General features: G+C 40.0%; 1 protein-coding gene across 1 annotated transcript in view; it reads left to right on the top strand.

Moving 5' to 3' along the window:
• The window catches only part of ptpra (protein tyrosine phosphatase receptor type A), a 60,494-nt gene that overhangs the window by 23,040 nt on the left and 19,507 nt on the right, over positions 1-17,947 (top strand). The window contains exons 2-12 of the mRNA XM_052104171.1: positions 416-462; positions 637-721; positions 6,337-6,732; positions 8,182-8,266; positions 8,557-8,630; positions 9,749-9,885; positions 12,385-12,475; positions 12,692-12,768; positions 12,893-12,929; positions 14,714-14,811; positions 14,983-15,102. Of these exons, the coding sequence (XP_051960131.1) occupies positions 442-462; positions 637-721; positions 6,337-6,732; positions 8,182-8,266; positions 8,557-8,630; positions 9,749-9,885; positions 12,385-12,475; positions 12,692-12,768; positions 12,893-12,929; positions 14,714-14,811; positions 14,983-15,102 (1,221 nt within the window). The 5' untranslated portion in view covers positions 416-441. The remainder of the gene's footprint in view (positions 1-415; positions 463-636; positions 722-6,336; positions 6,733-8,181; positions 8,267-8,556; positions 8,631-9,748; positions 9,886-12,384; positions 12,476-12,691; positions 12,769-12,892; positions 12,930-14,713; positions 14,812-14,982; positions 15,103-17,947) is intronic.

Below are 17,947 nucleotides of genomic sequence, written 5' to 3' on the forward strand. Positions count from 1 at the left end.
CATGACACACGTATGGGTCACTGGAGTTTTTTTTTTACTAAATAATAAAAAAAAATCAGTGTTTTCTGGTTGTAGTTTACACAGCGCAGACAGATGCAAAAACGCATGTGATGGAAATGTTTTCTGTTTTCTAACCCCATTGTTTTTCAAACTTGCAGTACTAGAGAGCATTTTCAAGACTGGAAATCCGAGGAAAATGCCATTCCAGTGTAGATTAAAGGGTTAAACATAGCAAAATCAATGCATTTTCAAGCAAAATTGTTTTTGTGTGTACCTGGCCTTTGTATTTGTTTTAGTTTCTGTTTACAATATAAACACTGTTTCTAAATAAACTGGAATTTTATGTATGAATGTAATTATAGATATGAACACTTGTTTTAACCAAATTTTTCTCTTTCTCCATCTCTGTTTACAGGAGATCATTGGGCGAATGAGTTAGTGATGCAGGTTACGTTTCTCCTGGTAAGTGACCAATTACCCCACCTTCAACAGAACAGCCAGTCCCAGACTTTAAGTATTTGATCACTTGCCAAAGGTTTATCCCCACTACAATGTTGGTGCAAATTAGTTGATTGAGAATTTTGCCAATATATTTTGCTGTAACATGTAATGTATTGCCTGTGTCTGTTGTTTCAGGGCAGTATGGGTGTCTATCCTCTGCTCCTGCTGCAGGTGGCCTTTGTGGCCCTCAGCAAGGCCCAGGCACTCCCTGACCCTTCAGGTATTACCCTCAGATTAAACTCTTTTGTCACACAAAAGCCTTGGTTAATTTAATCTCCACATAAATGTATTACTTAAGTAAAAGTCATCCATTAAAATATTATTTTCAGTAAAGTGCCCCCCCCCCCTTCTCCCAATTTGGAATGCCCAATTCACACTACTTAGTAGGTCCTCAAGGTGGCACGGTTGCTCACCTCAATCCAGGTGGCGGAGGACAAGTCTCAGTTGCCTCCACTTCGGAGACCGTCAATCCGCGCATCTTATCATGTGGCTCGTCATGCATTTAAAAAATATGACCCATTCATGTTGTTATTTTTAAAGCCTAATAATTTGGTCTCATACAGGTAATATTAAATACAACAAGCTCTAGTTTAGTTTATTAAGTAAAGCTTAGTCGCAGGTGGATAAGGACTGGTAATTTTATTCTGAAAATAAGCTTATTGCCCATGGAAACGAACATGAACAGCATATAATTAATTCACATAATATCAATCATTTTAAAATGTATAAGTTTAATATTAGTGGTGTAAAAAATATTGTAGCGTACGATACGACGCTCACTATTCAATACCGTATGTAATATATGATACATAAACAAACACAGTATAGTGTAATTAAAACTAAGCAGCGCATCACTGAGAGCTGCGAAACAATCTCCTCCATGGTGAGGGGGTGCTGAGTACACACAGGAAAAACAGAGCAACATAATGTATCTACAGTACATACAGTTGAAGTCAGAAGTTTACATGCACTTAATTTGAAGTCATTAAAACTGGAGCTCGTCACGCCGGAGATTATCACGCACATAATATATCGGCATAGACGCATTGCATGGAGATTAAGGGGCTCGTGGGGCGTATGCCAGCATGAGGTCCTCCTCAAATTCATCCTGCTTGAACTCATGGCCCCGCCATGCCTCTTCGTGTCATCCCTCAGGTATCACAGAACGGGTGGTTGGGAGTGCGAGGGAGGCTTACTCGTCCCTCCAGAACGAGGGTGATCCGTGTGCGCAGCGTCTTGAGACTCATGCTCTCGCAGTGAGGGCAGTCTCAATGAGAGCCAAGTCAGAAGTGACTGTTTTAGAATATATATATATATATATATATTAATTACACACCCACAGTTGAGGCCAGAAGTTTACATAGACTTACATTTACTTCACAGATTTTATATCAGCAAACTATAGTCATCTACTGTGTGCATACACGAGTAATTTTTCCAACAATTGTTTATAGACAGATTGTTTCACTTTTAATTGACTATATCACAATTCCAGTGGGTCAGAAGTTTACATACACTAAGTTAACTGTGCCTTTTAAGCAGCTGAGAAAATTCCAGAAAATGATTTCAAACCTTTAGACAATTAGATTCTGATAGGTTAAGTGGAGTCCACTGGAGCTGTACCTGTGGATGTATTTTAAGCATACCTTCAAACTCAGTGCCTCTTTGCTTGATATCATGGGAAAATCAAAAGAAATAAGCCAGACCTCAGAAAAAAAATTGTGGACCTCCACAAGTCTGGTTCATCCATGGGAGCAATTTCCAAACGCCTGAAGGTACCACGTTCATCTGTTCAAACATGATGCGAAAAATGGTGCACTTCACAATATAGATGGCATCATGAGGAAGGAAATTTATTTGGATATATTAAAGCAACATCTCAAGACATCAGCCAGCAAGTTAAAGCTCTGTAGCAAATGGGTCTTCCAAATGGACAATGAACCCAAGCATGCCTCCAAAGTTGTGGCAAAATGGCTTAAGGACACCAAAGTCAAGGTATTGGAGTGGCCATCACAAAGCCCTGACCTCAATCCGATAAAAAATTTGTGGGCAGAACTGAAAAAGCATGTGCGAGCAAGTAGGCCTACAAACCTGACTCAGTTACACCAGTTCTTATTGTGAGATGCTTTTTGAAGGCTATCCAAAATGTTTGACCCAAGTTCAACAATTTAAAGGCAATGCTGCCAAATACAAAAAAAAAATAATAAATGTGTGTAAATGTCTGACCCACTGGGAATGTGATGAAATCACAGAGAAAATCTGAAATAAATAATTCTATTATTCTGACATTTCAAATTCTTAAAATAAAGTAGTGATCCTAACTGACCTAAGAAAGGGAATGTTTTCTCCGATTAAATGTCAGGAATTGTGAAAACTGAGTGTAAATGTATTTGGCTAAGGTGTATGTAAACTTAAACTGACTTAAACTGTAGGTGAGAAGATCGATGGCAAATGGCAAGTAGCGTTACAGCGTTATATGATCATATAAGATCTTTACGGGCTATAAGAGCGAGCCGGATGCCAGTGAGGGGAGAGAGAGCAGACTGTGTTGCTTTGATTCCACTGAAAAGCTAGTTTTCTGTGTTTGTTCAAATAAATTACCTTTTTGAGTTGGATCTCGCCATCTCCCACTTCCTCCTTTCCCTTAAGCAGAGACATTACCTGTTACACTGGTGCTGAAACCCGGGAATAAAGGGAGGAAGAATGTCATCATTGATCCCTCACCTCTGGAGGACATTGTCAAGACCCTTGCCAGCATCCACCAGACACAACATCAGGCCCTCTTCGAGCTGTGCACTGAACAGGTGCAGCTGTTCATTGCACTCCTCCAAGCCCAAGCGGAGGGCCGGCAGATGTTCCGGAGCTTGCTGCACCAGGTGGGTGCTCCAACCACCCGCCCCAGGTTCTGCTGGAAGATGGACCCCCAAGACGATCCTGTGGCATTCCTGGAGCTCTTTTAGCTTATTTAGTTGACCAGCTACTGGAAAGCTTGCTTCTAAAACAACCAGGCCAATTTAACCGTTACACTTGTGTAAAATCACCATGCAACAACTGCTTTATGCAGCACAATGAGCTAGTAGCTAACAGCTAGTACTCATGTTATGGTTTTGTGTTGTGTTTAAGATGATGTCACGGCAGTAGAGGTGGTGCACCTATGACGATCATTCTATAATCCCACCTACGTTGAGGCTGCACAAAACAGCAATTGAAAAGCAAGCTCAGAAAAGTAAAGCGAGTGCCATTAGATGTCGTGAGGGAAAATTTGGAAGGATTTTCAAACAACAAAAATGAAAATAATTACGTTCTTGATTTGAGAGTAAAACTCCACACATTGGGGTAACTATCACAGGAGAATTTGCTACAGGCTAAAGAACATCAGACCCGGCTATATAACAGGGGAGTTCGAGTATGGGAATTAACACAGGGAGATAAAGTCCTTGTATTACTACCCACATCAAGCTCTAAATTATTCACAAAGTGGCAAGGGCCCTTTGAGGTCACACAGCGAGTCGGGAAGTTGATTATGAGATTAAAAGAATGGATGGGGTGGAGCAAGGCAAATTTACCACCTCAACCTCTTAAACCGTGGTGGGAGGTTTTCCCCGTGGCTTTGGCGACAGTGGTACCGGAGAGGGAGGAGCTCGGGCCGGAGGTGATTTTAAAAGCCAATCTCAGCACCCCGGTCACTTGCGGAGACCACCTCTCACCATCCCTAATCACGGACGTGGCCTGGTTGCAAAGAGAATTCTCAAATGTGTTCTCGCCCCTTCCCGGTCGTAGGAACCTCATAAACCGCCACATCGAAACAACTACAGTGGTAGTGGAATGCAGTTGCCCCTACATTTTACCCGAGCACAAAAAAAAGTGCTTCAAGAAGAATTAAAGGCCATGATTGATATGGGGGTAATAGAAGAATCCGACAGTGCCTGGGCTCGGTGGTGCTGGTTCCGAAGAGCTATGGCTCGGTCCGGTTCTGTGTGGATTATAGAAAGGTCAATGCAGGGTCTTGCTCTTCAGACTTTTAAGTTTGAGGTGGTCCACATACCGGGGGCGCAGATGGCTGTTGCAGACTTTCTCTCCAGAAATGGGGGGTGAGGGGAGAACTGGGCAGACCAGATGGCTCACTGCCTGAGTCGGGCAATGGGGGTATGTGGTGGTGGGGGCGTGGTTGAGCGCCGGCTTGTGAATGGAGAGCGAGATCAGGAGATGAGAACGATAAGGATCATCACCTGGCAATGATTGTCTCTAACAGCTGTTTGTCATTGCAGTGAGAGTGGAGACGGGATTTAAGAGCGAGCCAGATGCCAGTGAGAGAGCGAGCTGCAAAGCGAGTTTTCTGTGTTTTGTTAAATTAACTTTTTGAGTTGGATCTCACTATCTCCTGCTTCCTCCTTTCCCTTAAGCAGAGCTATTACCCATTACAATGTCATTTTATTTACGCTGACATCACCGCACAAATCTGTAGATTTGCGATGCAGAAACACAGCAGCAGCAAAGTTGCAATTAACTACCAGCCTCTCCCAGATGACACGGAGTAATTTTGAATCCTCCAAACAAACCGATTCACTAAAATGAATCAATGCTTCATCAATGCTGAATCCCAATGCTTCATATGAGAGGAAGAGAACTGTTTTGGTGAGCTTCATACAGATGAATTGTACAAACTAACTGACTCACTAAAAAGACTTTCTAAAGATTCATATGGGAGCAGTTTAGTAGAGCATGTTTGATCGGTCTTCTTGAATACTGTGCACATAAACAACCAGTGTTCATATGGGAAAACGCATCAGGAAGATGTTACATTTCCACGACATTTTGTAAATGGAATTTACAAAATTCCAATAGAGCTTAAGTTATATTTAACACAGAATACCACTGATATAGGCACTTGACGGCAAGTATACTTTTTCTACAATGTACAAGTCTAATTCTTTAAGTGCCACCAAAAATACTTAAATAAGCAGATAATGTATATGACCTTCTTTCTTCATCAGGAAAGAATTTAAGATTTGTATTAAAGTATCCCAGGTTTTAAGCTTCATCCAATGCAAGTGAATGGACACCAATTGTGATGGTCCAAAAAGCATATGTAGGTAGCATCAAAGTAATCAACTCGTCTTCCACCGATTAAGTAATGTCTTTTGAAGTTAATCGATACGTTTGTGTGAAACGCGTCAACGTGATGACATCACACGACAGCGACGTGAGGCATTCAGTGTTTACAGGAAGCACATTTTTAAAGTTAATAAAGTTTTTTTTTTTTGGAATAAAGTCTTAACTAGATAATTTCCTTAATCACTGATGTGGACATAAATGTGGTCAAATTTAAGAGATGAATAGACAGGTTCCGACATGAAATCATCACTTCAGGTCAGGGATTTAACATCGCACTCAGGTTTAAGCTATAAATGAATACATGGGAATCACTAGTGAATCGTGTGATACATTAACATAGACATTTCAAGAAGTGGAAATGTATATGTCGTATCTTAATGTTACGTTTGATAAGATACAGATGCGCACAATTAACAGGGACTGCAAACGGAGGAGTCAAGACCACGCCCATCCGATCTGAAATCACAACATGCGTGTTTTCATTTATAAGGTTTACACTTTAGAAATATTGGCTGCACAGATGCATAAACTCTTTGTAATTTTGTATATGTTTATTTAAAAAGTCACTTTATCCTTGTGCCTCTTGGATAATCAGTCATACGAATATTTTCTATATTATTTGAATGAATCCGTTATTTGTTTTGAAGTCATTATTCCTTTCCAAATAAGGTATTCGTCTTCGGGCACAAACCTAATCTAAAGCATTACAATCTCTCTCAGGTGCATTCCTGACCACCAAACCTACAGACCCTCCTCCCAAGTCACCCACCATCGTAGTCACCCAGGTGCCCCCATCAATCATCCCAGCTGTGACACCATCCATTGAACTTGTTGCAACAACAAGCATCAATGACACTGGGGGCGCAGTGACCCCAGAGGTTCCCCCTCCAACTGTGCACATCCCGACCGATCTGCCTTCTGCCCCTTTAACCCCATCTGCTGTGTCCCCGTCCCTCAGCACCAACAAAACCGGGGATTCGGAGACTACAGTTTTGACTACATTCAATACCCCGACTCAAACCAATCTCTATTCCACTGAGGAATCTACAGAACCCGAGTCGGACATACCGTTTGCCACTACACATGCCACCACAGCTGATGTCAGCAAACCTCCAGGTACTATTTGAATTTGTATGCATTTCCAAACCAGTTGATCCCTTATTTTATCCTAGCTTTTTTTTTTTTTGCTGTCCGGCTCTTTGTAAGAACTACATATAAGGAAAGCATTGATTTATCGACCACCAATAATTATAAGCCCGTTTCTAGCCAAACTGAAACCCAGTGGTATATCGGTAAAAAAACTATGGCGTGTTTATCAATTACGTAAATGTATTGCGTTGTATGAAGTTTATAATAATTTTGGTAGCACTTGACAATAAGGTTGTATATGTTAACTACATTAGCTAACATAAACTTAACAATGAAAAATACTTTTACAGCACTTATTTGTCTTGCTTAAATGTTAATTTCAATATATATTAATCAATTTTAAAAATTCAAAGTTTTAGATATATTTTAATATTAGTTAATGCATTGTGAACTAACAATGTACAATTGTATATTCATAAATTAACATTAATAAAAAAAATTCACTTTTAGTTCATGATACCTAATGCAGTAACTCATTTTAACAAATACAACCCTATTGTAAAGTCTTACTTTTATTTATGTGTGTGTGTGTGTGTGTGTTATAGATTAAATAAATGAAATCAGAAAAAAGCATGTAAACTATATGCATAATACAAATTTGTTATGTTCTATCATAATATGTCAAATGTGAGTTCTGTTGAGAACTGCGAAAACAAAATTTAAACTTGTTTTATAAGTGCAAACTTATTTTTCCCACATCAGACAATGTTATCATATTTTATCAATTCTTTTTTTATATGTAATTTTATCTTTTATCTTTTTTTTTTAATCTTTCATTGTGGCTTTCTTAAAATTTTGGCCTGACTTTTGTCATCCGATATAATCCATGTTCAATGGAAATTATTTATTGTTATAATAATAAAATAGCTTTTGTTCCTCTTTGTAAATTTTTAAAGCATAATTACAAGTAAGTTGCAAAAGTTCACATTGGTATTGGCCAGTAGTTTTTGCTAAAATCAGTTCGTCCCAAAATCCCTATTTGCAATTTTAAATATGCTTTGTGGTATATCTCTAACATATTACTGTTGTGTTTTCTTAATGTTATGAAGACAATGATGGACAAGGTAAGTTTTGGCTGCCTATTTTTACGCTTCACAATGTTTTCATGTAGAATAAAGCTGTTTTTCTATTTCCTAGTTACTATCAATTGCATAGTTTTTTATACTCTATAGACATAAATATGGACACACTTGTCTGAATCTATCTCAAAGACATTTTGATATATAAGCTTATGCATAAATGCTTGAAATTAGTTTTTTTGGCAAAAAGAAATTGTGCCTATGGATGAATTTACAAAACACACCAAACACACTTAAGGGATCTGATATAACTTTCATTCTTTAGCTAAGTCATATGCAATTCTACTTTAAAATAATTCTATATTTTTCACCAACTAATGTTGTCCTCTACACCAAGATGACACTGCGATCATGGCTGTGATGGTTGCCCTGTCCTCGCTCCTGGTGATCGTCTTCATTATTGTCGTCCTGTACATGCTCAGGTCAGTACCAGTATGCACAAACTTTAATAAATGAAAGCCCATAGTCTTGCATGTCTTTCAATAGATTCCAGCACACAAAGGGCTTAGAGACAAAGTTATTGGTTACTAGCAGTTTGAACAGAAGGGCACTAGCAGACATACAATCATAAGAGAACAGATACAGAAAAAGTGTTCAAGCCTAAGCAGAAAGCTCCATTCATCAGGAAAACCACAGTGACAGCGGGGGGCTAGAGAGCTGAATCCAGTTACCATGGCAATGATTGACTTTTTGTACTGCTCGGTTGTGGCAGGTTTAAGAAGTACAAGCAGGCAGGGAGCCACTCCAATTCCTTCCGCCTGACCAATGGCAGAGCTGACGACACAGGTATGATTAAAGGGATGTTTGTATACTGCATTTTCTTGTGAATAATTTGTGCTTAAAGTAATTGTTCACCGAAATCTGTAAATTCTGTCATCACTTACTCATTTAAATTCATTCCAAACCCATATGACTTACTGACTTTTAACCAGAACCTGAAAGAAGAAATTCTGAAAAATGCACTGGTCACTCTTTTCCATGGAATTGCAATGAATGAGGATTAGAGTTTTTTTAAGCTTAAAAAAGGAAACAAAATATCATAAAAGTGGTCCATATGATTTGTGCACCATATTACATGTTTTCCGAAGTTACACGATAGCTTTGAGTGATGAACAGACAACAATTTAAAGAGTTCACCCAAAAATGTTTCATTCTCATCATTTACTTATCCTAATGCCATCCCAGATGTGTATTACTTTCTTTCTTCTGAGGAACACAAACAAAGATTTTTTGAAGAATATGTCAGCTCTGTAGATCCTTAGAATGCAAGTGCATTGTGTACCAAAGATTTGAAGCTACAAAAAGCACAAAGACAGCATAAAAGATATCCATATGTCTCCAGTGGTTTTCTCAGTGTCTTCTGTGTTTTTGAGGGAAGTAGTTATATCTGGTTTTGGAACAAATCATTATTTTGAACTGGGTATTTTCAGTCAGTACATCTGTGGCTCACAAAACCAGTCTGAATGGCACATTCACGTTGATTGAAATTACTTTAAAGGAATATTTAATTCGAAAATCAAAATCTTTTTATCATTTACTCATTCTTTATTTATAGAGGAAATGGATATAAGTAGTTAAATTAACTAATTGTGTCAGCACACTTTAAACTTGAGTTTAGCCACAAATAAGTGATTTGAAAATCATGAAAATTGTATTAGACCATTTAATCTTGAATTGACCATGTCGCCCCCTACTGGTTGTCCTGTACACAGCATGGATTAAGGAGAAAGTTATTCTTACAATATGTTTTGTTTTTGGTATGATTATACATTTTGATGCTTTGATGTTTTACTGTGGGACAATGTTCCTGTTTTATTTGAACGTATATCATTATTTTCTCCACTTATATTCCTGCCCACTTTTCCATTCCTTATGCCTGCCTCCCTTCCTGCTCCATCTCGCAGAACTTCAGAGTGTGCCACTATTGGCTCGGTCCCCTAGTACCAACAGGAAGTACCCGCCCCTTCTTGTCGACAAACTAGAGGAGGAAATGAACCGTCGAATGGCAGATGACAATAAACTCTTCCGGGAAGAATTTAACGTTGGTGCACAAACATACACACAACCATACAACTATGATTTGGGAATTGACAAATGAATGGCCTGATTGTAAATTACCATGATCTTTGGAGTCACCGTTATAGTTAAACATATTTAAAGTTCAAATATCCCTTCTTATATATGCCAAATTTCCCAAAGAGAGCACATTACACACATGCCATATCAATGTGGTAAACTTCTAAACAGATTTGTGTTCATATATGGTATTTGACATGTCCTGTAGCGTGATGTGCTAAACTCTTTTATTAAAAGGATTATTTTAAGCAGCATTTTGCCATTTTCTTTTTTTTTTATTATTACTATATTACTATGCATACATACAGTTAAAGTTAGAAGTTTACATACACTTATCTTGAAGTCATTAGAACTTGTTTTTTTTACCACTCCTCATAATATTAGCAAACTATAGTTTTTGCTAGTCGTTTAGGACATACACTTTGTGCATGACTCAAGTATTTTTTCCAACAATTGTTTACTGACAGATTGTTTCACAATTAATTGACTATATCACAATTCCAGTGGGTCAAAAGTTTACATAAACTATGTTAACTGTTCCTTTAAGCAGCTTGGAAAATTCCAGAAAAAGATGCCAAGCCTTTAGACAATTAGCCAATTAGCTTCTGATATGAGGTGCACCTGTGGATGTATATTAAGACCTACCTTCAAACTGCCTCTTTGCTTGACATCATGGGAAAATCAAATTTTCCCATGATGTCAATCATGATGTGGATTTCCAGCAATTTCCAAATGCCTGAAGGTACCATGTTAATTTATACAAACAATAGTATGCAAGTATAAACCCCATGTGATCACGCAGCCATCATACCGCTCAGCAAGGAGATGCATTCTGTCTCCTAGAGATGAACGTAGTTTGGTGCGAAAAGTGCAAATCAATCCCAGAACAACAGCAAAGGTCTTTGTGAAGATGCTGGAGGAAACAGGTAGACAAGTATCTATATCCACAGTAAAACAAGTCCTATATCGACATAACCTGAACGGCTGCTCAGCAAGGATGAAGCCACTGCTCCAAAACTGCCATAAAAAAGCCAGACTACAGTTTGCAAGTGCACATGGGGACAAAGATCTTACTTTTTGGAGAAATGTCCTCTTGTCTAATGAAACAAAAATGTAACTGTTTGGCCATAATGACCATTGATATGTTTGGAGGAAAAAGGGTGATGCTTGCAAGCTGAAGAGCACCATCCCAACTGTGAAGCATGGGGGTGGCAGCATCATGTTGTGGGGGTGCTTTGCTGCAGGAGGGACTGGTGCACTTCACAAATAGATGGCATCATGAGGAAGGAAAATTGTGTGGATATATTGAAGTAAAATCTCAAGACATCAGCCAGGAAGTTAAAGATTGGTATCTGTAACAGGTAAAGGATGGACAAGGAGGAGGCGGGACCTTGCCGAACAGTAAACAAAGATTAATAAAAACTCCACATAAAAACATAAAACACAAGGGCACAGACACACATGCAAGGTGACTGCATGCATCTCTCTCTTTCTCAAACTGCCATCTCCGACTGCCTTTATCTCACTCTCCCGCTGATCAGCTGATTCAGTGCCGGCCATGCCCTCCTCCTCGTCACACTCCTCAACCACCCGATTCTTGCTTGGATGCCACCGGTTTGACTAACTACATCTCTTGGCCCTTCCTGCCATTCCGTCAGCCGGTGGCCCACCAGAGACGAGGGGAGGCGTGGTGAGAGGAAAGGGCGAGTGGAGACACGGAGAGAGAGAGAGAGGATTGAGAGAAGAACTTGCTTGACCCAAGTTAAACAATTTAAAGGCAATGCTGCCAAATACTAACGAAGTGTATGGAAAGTTCTGACCCACTGGGAATGTGATGAAAGATATAAAAGCTGAAATAAATCATTCTCTGTAATATTATTCTGACATTTCACATTCTTAAAATAAAGTAGTGATCCTAACTGACCTAAGATAGGGTATGGTTTCTATGATTAAATGTCAGGAATTGTGAAAAACGAGTTTAAATGTATTTGGCTAAGGTGTATGTAAACTTCTGGCTTCAGTTGTATATTATTGTATGACCATAGAGAGATGGTGACTAAACAAAAATAAACTCTTTAACATTCATAGAAATTGTATCCTAAAATCTTGATGTTAATTTTCAAAACAGTTGAACATGTTATGTGCTATATTTGAGTCCATATATCTCCCTTTCATACCCTCATTTAATACACGGGGCAGTGGTGGCTCAGTGGTTGAGGCTCAGGGTTACTGACCAGAAGGTCGGGGGTTCAAGCCCCAGCACCACCAAGATGCCACTGATGCCATCTGCACCAGGGGCGCTGTATCATGGCTGACCCTGCACTCTGACCCCAGCTTAGCTGGGATATGTGAAAACTAATACATTTCACTGTATATATGCAAAAAACTGTGTGTATATAAAGGATTCTATTCTATTCTCAGCCCATATGAACTGAATGATTGACGCTTTGTCTATTCTCTGCAGGCATTGCCTGTGTGTCCCATTCAAGCCTCATGTGATGCTGCCTCGAAGGAAGAGAACAAGGAGAAAAACAGATATGTCAACATCCTTCCCTGTACGGCTTTCCCACAACTTATCTGAAAACCACAGCTGATAAAACAGGCTTTTCTCATAGTTCTGAGGCCTATGAAGGCATTTCTGATGTGAAAATGACAGTTTATAAATGTAACATTTGTTTATATGTGAAATACATAGCTTAATGTCTTTTTTTTTTAATTTACCATCCTATTTTTCTTCTCTCTTTTGTGTATTTTTCCACATTCTGTCTCAGACGATCATTCCAGGGTGCATTTGACCCCTTTGGAGGGTGTTCCTGACTCGGACTACATCAATTCTTCCTACATAAATGTAAGACACCCATAAGGCTCAGACGTATGAATCACATGACTCATGAATAGTTGGAACCTAATGCTAGTGAATCCAACTTGACCAACTCTTTCACACTGATTACTATTTCTATCTTTGTCTTCAGGGATACCAAGAAAAGAACAAATTCATTGCTGCACAAGGTAAAGAATAAACAATATATAAGTTGCTTTCATAATATTCAAATATTTAAGGTGTAGTGTGTCATTTCAGTATCGCTAGTATCACCAAATGAAAATGCTAATATACTGACCCAAACACACTCCTTGTCGCCATTGGCTGCATAAAAAGTTAGTTCAGCTACAAACTTGCACCATTGGTTAAGCCAGTATTGTCAGGCTGGTCGAAATGCTCAAGAAAAAAAAAAAACAGAGCAATGTTTTGATCGTGTCACAATGTTGATATTTTGGGGGGAAATCAACCAACATATGGCTTGGAGACAGGGAGAAAAAAAATACACACTTTAACTTTATATAGATTAATATCAATAAACAAGATGCCGATTTTGTTATTTATTAGTAAGCCAGAACAAGGCCCAAGACTACGCCTAAACTAAGGTCCCGTTTCCACGTGGTATTGAGATGCGTTTCAGGTGATCAAATCACGGGTGGTCAGGTGAGACACATTGCTGTTTACACCTGGTCGTTTAAATGTGTCTCCAGTGACCACTTGTATTTGGATTTGGAGGGGAGGGTCTCTGTTTCATAACGACATAAATCAATCACTATGTCCATGTGTTAATGCTTGATATTAAAGCAAAATAAAGTCAGAAAAGACAAAGAAAGTGCAAAAATAACGGCACACTGTTTCTCCCAGATGCGGTTGATATTTAATCGAAGCACAAATGCAACATGTCAAGCAGAATTATCCTTTATTTAAGTGGATTACGTGTATTAAAGGAGCTTCCGGAGTTCGTGCTTGTCATCTGTGTTGATATCAGACACACTAAAGAAGATCCGTGAAGCTATTGTGATTGTGTATGTATCCGCTTTTTTATTTTCCAATCTGACTGTTATTTCCTCATAAATGGCATTGTAAGGGGGTTGGGAGGTGAGAATCAGCTTAATAATATAAATAATATTTAATTAAATAAAAAGACACACACAAACACATACAGGGCAGCTACCCGTAGTTCTCTCTCTCGAACTGTCGTCACCAGCCGCCTTTATCCCTCGCGCGCTGATTGGGGACCGAGCGTGCGTCATTCCAGCCTGGCCCCACCCCCCCTCCGCTCTACACTCCTCCTGGTGTTGCCTCAGGCCGGGGAGGGGCGTGCCTTGTGCCATCTGCCAGCTGGTTATCCCCGCCTTCCTCGACCTGGTAGGAGACAGGATTAAAAATAGGTGAGGGAAAAGGCCAACAAGGAGAGAGAGAGATCAGCTCGGTCACCAGTTCTCTGATGCACCGTCGCGTGTTCCCCGATCACTCCTCCACACTCTCAGGTGGACAAGTCAAGCCTCCGACCCCTGGCAGGGGCTACATCGTCCAGTCCCCACTTGCCCCGTGGACAGCGGCTGTTTCCTGCGTCCGGGCGGTCGGGTTACTCCGGCAGCGGTGCTCCCCTGTGTGGATAGCAGTGTCGAGGACTCTGTTACACGGGCATCCCTCCTCCTCCCTGGTTTTCGGCACCAATGTAAGGGGGTTCGATGGGCAAGGAGGAGGCAAGAACCGGCATAACAATATAAATAATATTTAATGAAATAAAGACACATACAAACACATACAGGGGCAGCTACCCGTAATTCTCTCTCTCTCGAACTGTCGTCACCGGTCACCTTTATCCCTCGCGTGCCCCATCAGGCTGATTTTAAACTTTTGGTTTTGAGTGGTGGTGCTTCACTGCTGCCAGGACACAGAAAAACACATCTTAATACCAGGTGGAAACAGGGCCTAAAGACTAAACTAAACCTGAGATTTTGCATCACAGGGCCAAAAGAGGAGACTGTCAATGATTTCTGGAGGATGATCTGGGAACAGAACACTGCCACCATTGTCATGGTAACCAACCTGAAAGAGAGGAAAGAGGTAAATGCCATGAGAGATCTATAGATGTAGTCTAGTGTTACTAGAAGTAAACTGATCTTTCATTTTACTGCACCAGCTCTTTACTGCAACCAGTTTTGAGGAAGGTGGTCATTTAATAAAGATGTGTGCTCATAGATGAAGAGTGTGATAGACTGTGCTTGATATCCACAGTGTAAATGTGCCCAGTACTGGCCAGACCAGGGCTGCTGGACTTACGGAAATATCCGGGTGTCAGTGGAGGACATGATGGTCCTGGTGGACTACACCATTCGCAAGTTCTGCATCCAACAGGTAACTGTTTCTGTAAAGCGTTCCCATATCTGTCAGTCTGATTAATCGGTCAGCAGTGGTGTCCAACTGGCCAATTAAAGGAACGTTCTAGGTTCCATACAAGTTAAGCTTTATTGATGGCATCTGGATCATACTGTCAATTTTACATTGAAAATAATTTAATCTCGTCTCTTAGTTTGTAAAAAAACTAATATAATTGTAAATGTTAAGCACTTATAATGGAAGTCTAAGGGGCACAGCATTGTTCTGGGTTAAATGCTAAAAAACACTTTGTTTTGAAGGTATAGCCACAAGACTTAAACTTGTGTTGTCTAGGGATCGATCGATCGATTATAGTCCTGGCCGATAATCTGATCTGATATTCATAATTTTTAAAATTATTGGAATCTGTATGTTGTCTGATCTGATTGCCGATCAATTTTAAAATGTGCACCATTGGCTCTGAAGCCGCCTCTCTCTGAAAGGATACTGCTTGTTGTAGTGATGTCCAGTTCATGAATGAATCGTTCTTTTGAAGCGGTTCTTTTTAGTGAACGAGTTGAACTAATTCACCAAATCGGACTGAATCGTTTGAAACAGTTCGCATCTAGAGTCAACACTGATCCACAAGTTACTCTTATCTTAACCTGTCTCTTGGATGTGCCTGACACTCTGAATTGAACCGATAGCCGGAGGTAATATGTTCCTAGAACTGGTGATATCTGCTTTTGCCAACTTTTCTTTGCAATGAACTGCTCCTACTAGTTCACAAAGCAGACTGAACGCTTGGGTCGCAACAGCTCTTGAGTCAACAGTACTATGAGTTGCTCATAACAGTTCTCGAGTCAACAGTACACTGAACTGAGAATCGCCTCTTTTGGAGGTGTCCGACACACAGAGAACCGTTGAGCTGCTGACATTGAGCATGTGTGTGATTAAGGGGTGTCGGTGTATTTTGCTGAACAACAGAGAGTGTAACAAATAAAACATACTGAAAATGTTTATGACTTGATTGTATTACCGTATTTATCAACATATGAAGATGATCCACTCTACAGCTCTCGAGTCAGCAGTACATTGAGTCATTCGCAGCAGTTCTCGAGTCAACCGTACACTGAACCGAGGACAGCAGCTCTCGCGTCAGCAGTACACTGATCCGAGGACAGCAGTTCTCGAGTCTACAGTGCACTGATCCGAGGACAGCAGTTCTCAAGTTAACCGTACACTGATCCGAGGAAAGCAGCTCTTGCGTCAGCAATTCATTGAGTGATGAGAATTGCCTCTTTCGGACATCAGTGAGCAGCTGATGAGCATGTGTAAACCGAAGACTTGAATGAGGGAGAGAAATGGTTCAGTCGAGAGATGCATACAAATGTTACTACTGAGAATTCTGCATGCAGATTATATCTGAAGTCATGATGAGCTGAATCATGGATTCTGTAAAAAGTTGATTAAGACTAGTTTAATCACTTTTTATGCTTTAAATGTCTAGAGCATCCATGTTTGTATATTCGTGTCAATATTGGGTGCTTTAGTTGCAAAACCTTAACGTAGGATTTATTGTAAGATCACTGAATGAAACACTGATTACATTAAATACCCTTATTATTCTAACTTAATGTTATAATCAGCAATATGGCTTTATTGATTGTGTTTGTGCATGTATTCTTTGACGCCGGCGTATTGGCGTTATATATAGTGACATCATTACATGACGTAAATGAACTGGTGAATCTGTTTTTAAACCAGTTAATTGAAAGGTGGGGGCAGCTGTCAACGGAGCTGTGTACACCTCAAGCACTTCAGGGCGTAGATTGCACTAATCTTTCAGCGCTATATCATTGAATATTTTTCTCTAGCACCTAACATAATTCATTAATGCCTTTTCGTGCTCCGCACATGTTACCTCCCTCCACCGGCCTGCGACAGGAAACACTGCATAGTAGAGCTGTAGACACGTTTATTTTAACAACAGTAGACCGTAATAGAGAAATACAGGTAGCATATTTTGCTGAAATACACTGCAGAAAATGAAAATGAAGCAGAATCAATCTTCATGTGTCTGAAATTACTCTTCTGCTAAGCGAGGTTTGTGACGGGACAATTATTGTGGTTCCTGATCTCTTTAGACTAGAAATGTACCATCTGAAATTAGCATTATCAATCAACATGTTTCGAGCCTATTGATAATAAACTGATTTTTGTCTACATTTTGTGAAAAATTAATCTGAGATAACCATATCTGACCTGGATGGCAAGAAAGACAACCAAAACTTTATTTATTTTTTATCTCCTTTTTCTCCCAATTTGGCATGCCCAATTCCCACTACTTAGTAGGTCCTCGTGGTGGCATGGTTACTCACCTCAATCCGGGTGGGGAGGACAAGTCCCAGTTGCCTCCGCTTCTGAGACCGTCAAACCTTGCATCTTTATCACATGGCTCGCTGTACATGACACCGCGGTGTGTCCCAGCAGGTGGAGGCTCATGCTACTCTCCGTAATCCATGCACAACTTACCACACGCCCCATTGAGAGCGAGAACCCCTAATCGCGACCAAGAGGAGGTTACCCCATGTGACTCTACACTCCATAGCAACTGGGCCAATTTGGTTGCTTAGGAGACCTGACTGGAGTCACTCAGCACACCCTGGATTCGAACTCGCTTCAATACTGGCTGAGCAACGCAAGCCCAAACTTTGAAATCACGAGTTCTCTGCTTATGATGAAAAATATTTCCATTATTTGACAGCCAGCCCCTTTATACTTAATAACAAACAGTATTTTTAAACTGCACTATTTAGATGTACATTGTTTGTTTGTTTTTGGTAGATTTGCATTTAAAAATAAAAAATTGGTTCATTAAGGC

This window comes from Xyrauchen texanus, chromosome 34 (genome assembly GCF_025860055.1).
Source record: "Xyrauchen texanus isolate HMW12.3.18 chromosome 34, RBS_HiC_50CHRs, whole genome shotgun sequence".
Classification (NCBI taxonomy): Eukaryota; Metazoa; Chordata; class Actinopteri; order Cypriniformes; family Catostomidae; genus Xyrauchen; species Xyrauchen texanus.